Genomic DNA, 7,500 nt, shown 5'->3' on the forward strand with positions numbered 1-7,500 from the left:
TTGTCAAATATTGTATTTTGAGTTTGCCCACTGTATTTTGCTCGTTGTCCATCACCATCTACTCACCAGCTTATCTACTGTGGACCGAGTAAAGCATTATGTGCCACTACTCAATCCTCTGTTGATTTAGCAGATTTCAATTCGTCCGCCTAATTTCTCTGACCACTGGAACTGCTTCTCATTTCATACGCGAGTGATTTTCTTCTGAGAACCTTTCTTAATATATAAAACTGGCGTGTGTATTTTTAAATATAGTTTTCCTTTTATTTTCCATCTGTCTGGATTTTGATTTTTATCTCTGTTTCTACCTCTTCCTCCCTCCACCCTTTCCTCTTCACTTCCTCCCTTCCCTCCCCATTCCCCCTCTCGTTTATAAACTCCCTCCTACCACCTATATGATTCTCCCTCTTTTCTCTTCCTCCTTTTCGCACCTTTTGCTTTATCATTCAGCCAATCGCCTCCTTCTCCGTAATTACTTTACTCCCAGTGAGTTGGTGCGTTAAGTGGAGAAATTAGTTGCGGGGTAAACATCACAGTGTCTGACGAAGAGCCGAGGCATTATCACCTTTGCGTCGACCCGCCTTAAGGACCAGCGCAGAGAGTCGCTCGTGTGACATGCCCTCAGGGGAAAAAAGGGGAAGGGGTAGGAGGACTCAGGGACAGAGAGAGAGAGAGAGAGAGAGAGAGAGAGAGAGAGAGAGAGAGAGAGAGAGAGAGAGAGAGAGAGAGAGAGAGAGCGAGAGCGAGAGCGAGAGCGAGAGCGAGAGCGAGAGCGGGAGAGAGAGAGAGAGAGAGAGAGAGGCAGAGAGAGAGAGAGAGAGAGAGAGAGAGAGAGAGAGAGAGAGAGAGAGAGAGAGAGAGAGAGAGAGAGAGAGAGAGAGAGAGAGAGAGATGAAGGGGGAAGATAGGGAAAGGGAGAAAGAAGAGAGTAGAGGGAAAGGGTCGAGGAGAAAGAGAGAATAACACGTTAAACATGAATGAAAAAGGAAAGCAAAAAGAAAGAGAATACTAGTAAAAAAGAAAACAAAAAGGAGAAGGGAGAGCAGGAGAAACAACGAGGGAAGGGAAACAGAAGAGAGTCGAGTAGGGGAGAGAGGAGAGAGGAGAGGAGAGTCGGGAGAGGGGAGAAGGGAGCGAGGAGAGGAGAGTCGGGAGAGAGGAGATGGGTGAGGGAAGAGACACGAGGAGAGTCGGGAGAGGGGAGAGGAGAGAAGAGTCGGGAGAGAGGAGAGAGTCGGTGAGGAGAGGAGATGGGTGAGGGAAGAGACACGAGGAGAGTCGGGAGAGGGGAGAGGAGAGAAGAGTCGGGAGAGAGGTCAGGAGAGTCGGGAGAGGGGAGAGGGGAGAGAGGAGAGGTGAGTCGGGAGAGAGGAGAGTCGGGAGAGAGGGCAGGAGAGTCGGGAGAGGGGAGAAGGGAGAGAGGAGAGGAGAGTCGGGAGAAAGGAAAGGAGAGTCGAGAGAGAGGAGAGGGGAGGGGAGAGGGAGAGAGGAGAGTCTGGAGAGAGGACAGGAGAGTCGGGAGAGAAGAGAGAAAGTCGGGAGAGAGAAGAGGAGAGGAGAGTCGGGAGAGAGGACAGGAGAGTCAGAAGAGAGGAGAGGAGAGGAGAGTCGGGAGAGAGAGGAGAGGGGAGAGAGGAGAGGAGAGGAGAGAGAGAGGAGAGGGGAGAGGGGAGAGGGGAGAGGGGAGAGGAGAGTCGGGAGAGAGAGGAGAGGGGAGAGAGGAGAGGAGAGTCGGGAGAGAGGGAAGAGAGGGGAGAGAGAGGTCCCTCATGTTTACTGATGATACTTGAAGTTCATTCCGGATGAAGAGGCCAAACACTCCCCCTTTTTCCCCTCCTTTCCCCTCCTTTCCCCTCCCTCCTCGAACGCCTTCACGCCCTCGATAAAAGAGGGTTTAACCTGATGTTGGTTTGTTTTGTTTGGCGAGGAATTTGTTTGTTTGTTTTCTTGTTTGGCTGTTTGTGCGTTCATTTATTCTGTTATTGATTGTATCTGTTATTTTCTTCACATGCGTTGATGTTGCTGGTATTGTGGATGCGATAGATAGATGGATAGATAGGTAGATAGAATATAGACTGACAGAGATGGATAGTTGTAGATAGATTGACGAATGATTAATTTATAGTGATTGAGATTGATCGACAGTGATTGATCAGCAGGTGGTAGATCGATAGATCGACGCATGAAAGATAGATAATTTAACAGATGCCAGACAGATAGATCGACGGATGACAGATAGATAAAGCAACAGATTCCAGATAAAAAGACTGATAACAGATGGATAGATCCCTTATGACAAATCAATTAATAGGATGATGACAGAATATATATTGACAGAAATAATATGGGAAAATGACAAAATAATTTGACAGACACAACGCAGTCTTGGCATCCTATAAACTGACCCTTGGACCGAAAGAGGTATTTCAAAGACAAGAGGCAGGTTTCTAGGCTACTTTAGGGCTAATGCTACTAACGAAAGGTCACGCGACAGATGAGAGGTCAGATGCATAAAATATGAAAAGAACCTCGACAGGGGACAAGGTCGAAGGTCAGAGTTTAAGAGCATTCCTTTGCCGTAGAACTAAACCCCACGCGCCCTTTCTCTCTCTCTCTCTCATTTTAATTTTCTTTATATTCCTTCCTCTTCCTTCTTCCTTCTTCTTCCTTCTTGTTCTTCTTCTTCTTCTTCTTCTTCTTCTTCTTCCTTCTTCTTCCTCTTTCTTCTCTTCTTCTTCTTCTTCTTCTTCTTCTTCTTCCCCTTCCCTGTTCCCTCTCCGTTCTCCTTCTTATCTTCCCTCTCCCTCTGTGCGTCTGCCTCTGTCTTTCCCTGTCCCTTCCCATTTCTCGTCCTCTTCCCTCCTTCTTTTTTTTTCTCTCTTCCTCTCCCTCTTCCTCTGCCACCCCTGTTCTCTTTCCCTTTCTCTCTCTCCATTCCCCTTCCCTCTCCCTATCCATCTTCTTTTTCTTCTCCCCTCTTTCTCCCATACCCTTTCCTCTTCACCTTCCCCCTTTTCCTCGTCCTCTCCCTCTCCCTCGCCTTCTCCCTTTTCCTCTTCCTCTTCTCCCCCCTCCCCCTCCCCCTCCGCCTCCCCCTCCACCTCCTCGCACAGCGACCTACCTTCTTCAAGACGTAATTAAGTCCTCAAAGATATCATTGCGGTTAAACTGCTCATTTCCCTCCCGTGGTTGAACCTGTCGCCCCCCCCCCCCCCCCCCCACGTGAGGAAGGCCAGTGCACGAACACACGCACGTGGTTGAACACGTACACACACACACACACACACACACACACACACACACACACACACACACACACACACAATACACACACACAATACACACACACAATACACACACAAACACACACAAATGCACATGTCGCATGTAAGTATGTACGCACAATACATATGTGTTTATATATGTGTGTATGTATGTATAAATATTCCTGTGTGTGTATGTTTCATTTGTTTTCATCTTAATTCCTCTCCAAGTAGCTTCGCACGCCCGCTTTCCCCCCATCTCGCGAGACCACGATGTTTATGCAACACCATGATGTACTGCAAATGAATGCAATTTTCTGACCCTCTTAAACCCTTGCAGATGAAGACGCGGGCGTGTCTTGCTTACCTCATGGTGGGCGTGTGTGGGCTGGCCGCCGCCCTACCCTTCCCCGGCGAGGGCAGCCAGATGGGGCCAGGAGAGGGACCCCGAGAAAATAACCCCGTGTTTAATGTGTGGGAATTCGCCTACATCCACGACGGCTCCGTGAACTCGAGGTCGGCGGCGCAGGCGGACGAGGCGTAAGTAGACTGGGCTGGGGTTTGGAGGCTGAGGGTGGTAGGGCCATTTTCTTCGGTTGTTTTCTGGGTTCTCTCTCTCTTTCTCTTTCTCTTTCTTTTTCTCTTTCTCTTTCTCTCTTTCTCTTTCTGTTTATCTCTTTCTGTTTATCTCTTTCCCTTTATCTCTTTCTCTTTATCTCTTTCTCTTTATCTCTTTCTCTTTATCTCTTTCTCTCTTTCTCTCTCTCTCTCTCTCTCTCTCTCTCTCTCTCTCTCTCTCTCTCTCTCTCTCTCTCTCTCTCTCTCTCTCTCTCTCTCTCTCTCTCTCTCTCTCTCTCTCTCTCTCTCTCTCTCTCTCTCTCTCTCTCTCTCTCTCTCTCTCTCTCTCTCTCTCACTCTCTCACTCTCTTCTCTCTATCTCTTCTCTTTCCCTCTCTCTCTTCTCATTTCCTCTCTCTCTCTCTCCCTCTCTCACTCTCTTCCCTCTCTCGCTCTCTTTCCCCCCCTCTCTCTCATCTCTCTCTCTCTCTCCTCTCTACTCTCTCTCTCTCTCTCTCTCTCTCTCTCTCTCTCTCTCTCTCTCTCTTTCTCTCTTTCTTTCTCTCTCTTCTTCTTTCTCTCTCTTTCTCTCTCTTTTTCTCTTTCTCTCTCTTTTTCTCTTTCTCTCTCTTTTTCTCTTTCTTTCTCTCTCTCTCTCTCTCTCTCTCTCTCTCTCTCTCTCTCTCTCTCTCTCTCTCTCTCTCTCTCTCTCTCGCTCTCTCTCACTCTCTTCTCCTTCTCCCTCTCCCTCCCCCCTTCCTCTCCCCTTCCTGCTCCCTCTCCCCTTCTCTTTCTCCCTTTCCTCTCCTTCCCTCTCTCTCTCCTTCTCCCTCCCCCTCTCCCTCGCTTCCCCCTCCTCCTCCCCCCTCTCCCCTCTCATCCCTCTCCCTTCCCCCCTCCCATTCCCCATGCATCTCCTTCATTCACCTCCCACCGTCTTATCTTCCTAGTTCCCGCCTTTTTCTTGTCTTTGTTAACTTCCTCTTTATCTTAAGGACGTCAGCGACCTCTAAGACGGATTATCTATATTACCTGCGCCTAAGGACGACGTCTCAGGCGCCCCTTGGACTTTCTTGCATCTCTCAGGCCAAAAGGAACGTCGCGGCTGCAATGTCGAATAGTAACGAGGGAAAAAAAGAAAATTATCGGTTTATTTTTTTCCCTTCAGTGTTAGACGTTGGGGGTCGCTGCCTTGTGTATTTTTCCTTTTCTTTTCGCTTTTTTTTCTCTCTTTTTTTTAGTTTTTTAGTTTTTTTGTTTTTGTCCTAGTTTTGTTGCATGTTAGACAGACAGACAGACAGACAGACAGACAGACAGACAGACAGACAGACAGACAGACAGACAGACAGACAGACAGACAGATAGACTTTTTCCCAAGAGACACTAACTAACTGAAATTACCTGTGATCCAAAGTTTCTCGGAATTTGATGAAAAAAGAGAGATTGCTTCATTTTTCCCAGAAAATGGTGAGGTTTGATAGTAGAAAGAAAGAAGAGAGAATCAGAGGCTGTGGGTCTGTGATGGAGGGAGGGAGATGGAGACGGTGATGGAGATAGAAATGATGACGTAGATGGAGTTAGAGTTTGAGCTGGAGACAGAGATGGAAATGGGGATGGAGAGAGAGAGAGAGAGAGAGAGAGAGAGAGAGAGAGAGAGAGAGAGAGAGAGAGAGAGAGAGAGAGAGAGAGAGAGAGAGAGAGAGAGAGAGAGAGAGAGAGAGAGAGAGAGAGAGAGAGAGAGAGAGAGAGAGAAGAGGTACAGAAAGAGGAGGAGGAGGAGAGAGAGAGAGAGAGAGAGAGAGAGAGAGAGAGAGAGAGAGAGAGAGAGAGAGAGAGAGAGAGAGAGAGAGAGAGAGAGAGAGAGAGATACAGAGAAAGAGAAAGAGATACAAACAAGGAAATAGGTAAGGATTGAGAAACACAGAGTGACACAACCAAGCTAAGTGACAGATGCATGCAAAGATGTTTTTGAAAATACCCGTATCCTTCATCATTAGAGCTGCAGTCATCAAATACGACAAACAGATTAACTCCAATATTTAAAATGTTGAAGGCCATAATGTCTTAATAGAGATTGTGTGTAATTTAATTTCATACGACAATTTATTATTTTTATATGCAATATTATTTTTTTTTTTATGAACGCGCTTTGTTGTAAAAGATCGTGTTCATAACTTTTTTCATACTGCATAATATACACAACCATATTTGTATTAATACTTTAAACTTAAATTAAGTTTCGGTTATTTTTTTTTTTTTTTTCATATAAAACTACCACATTTACTGCCACATTAATTCCATGTAGATGATATACATTTCCCTTATTTCTTCTTTATTTAATCAACCATTTACTTATTTGAAAATCTACATCGTCTCCCCACACACATTATTATTTTTTTTAGCTTTATTATTGCGATAGGTAAAGAACAAAAACATCGAGCCTTTCTGAACTTCCCCCGATAACCAATAGTATTGCAATACAGTTTCATATTAAAAGCACAAAAGGCATATATCGACAAGGCTGAAATCCACCGTGTTTTCCTGTCTTTCGTATATGTTCCTGTCTTTTTGGTATGTAGTTATTATTTGAGGCAAATCACATCCAGTTCCCTTTTTTCACCTGGTATCTGCTGGTATCTCCGCCCTGTTCTCCCCACAGACAACCCACGCTTGGGGTACATTAAAGCGAAACCATAATATTACATGTTTCGAAAATTCAGGTCAACCACATACACTTCCCTTTTTTTCTCTCTCTTCTTTTTTTTTTTTTTTACTTTTTTTTTTTTTTTTTTTTTTTTTTTTTTTTTTTTTTTTTTTTTAGATAGCTGGTGCTAGCTTATGCGCAACGAAAACACGCTCTCCCAGACGAACCGCTTACATTTCCCTCTGGCTTCTTTTCGCGAAAAAAGTAATCATTCCCCCGTTCTCTCTCTCTTTGGCAGGCACAACAACAACAACAACAACAACCACGGGAACGACAACAACAGCCCTTGCTTGTGGGCCATCGTGTCGTGTTGCGGCGCTCGCTCGGGCAACGGGCGGGACGAGTGCTTCGAGACCCTAGGCTGCCCAGGAGCGTGGTTTGATAACCTCTGTTCCCAGGACTTCCAAAGCGCAGCCCACTCCGAGGTGTCCAACATCCTCCAGTTCGGTTAGACGGGCTCGGACGAGAGAAGACGGGAGAGCCAGCGAAGGGTGAAGGAGGTCGTGCAAGAAAGGCGGGAGAAAGGACGATGGCCAGATGAAAGGGAGTAAGAAAAAGGGAAGTGATTAAAACCGAAAATGCTGCAAGTACAAACCAGAGGGGAGAGAATGCAATCTCAGCGGAATTTCGAGATAGGGGACCGTAATCTATGGTAAAAGGATGATGTCTGATGAAACGATCTTGGGTTCGAAAATGCGATGATTTTGAAGTGAATAACAACGAAATAGATCAAAGGAAAACATGAAAAGGTATAAAGAATGGAACGAAGATTATTAAATTCAAAATTGACATATTTTTTTATATCTTGTAAATTCAGTTTTTTTTTTTTTTTTTTTTTCTTGCACTTTTGAATTCATGTTTGTAGAAAATGGAATACGTTATACGTTATAGAATAGTACATAGCCCAGCAGACTATTTATACCGTAGCTTTATATTCTTAGTAGTACTAATATTTATTCCAAGTATTTACAGTTC

At 45.3% G+C, this 7,500-nt stretch overlaps 1 protein-coding gene across 1 annotated transcript in view; it reads left to right on the forward strand.

Annotated features, from left to right (window-relative positions):
• The window catches only part of LOC125034677, a 34,735-nt gene that overhangs the window by 27,032 nt on the left and 203 nt on the right, over positions 1-7,500 (forward strand). Inside the window, exons 2-3 of the mRNA XM_047626577.1 lie at positions 3,604-3,803; positions 6,764-7,500. The exon at positions 6,764-7,500 is cut by the window's right edge and continues 203 nt beyond it. Of these exons, the coding sequence (XP_047482533.1) occupies positions 3,604-3,803; positions 6,764-6,977 (414 nt within the window). The 3' untranslated portion in view covers positions 6,978-7,500. The remainder of the gene's footprint in view (positions 1-3,603; positions 3,804-6,763) is intronic.

The sequence above is a fragment of the Penaeus chinensis genome, chromosome 18 (genome assembly GCF_019202785.1).
Source record: "Penaeus chinensis breed Huanghai No. 1 chromosome 18, ASM1920278v2, whole genome shotgun sequence".
NCBI lineage: Eukaryota > Metazoa > Arthropoda > Malacostraca > Decapoda > Penaeidae > Penaeus > Penaeus chinensis.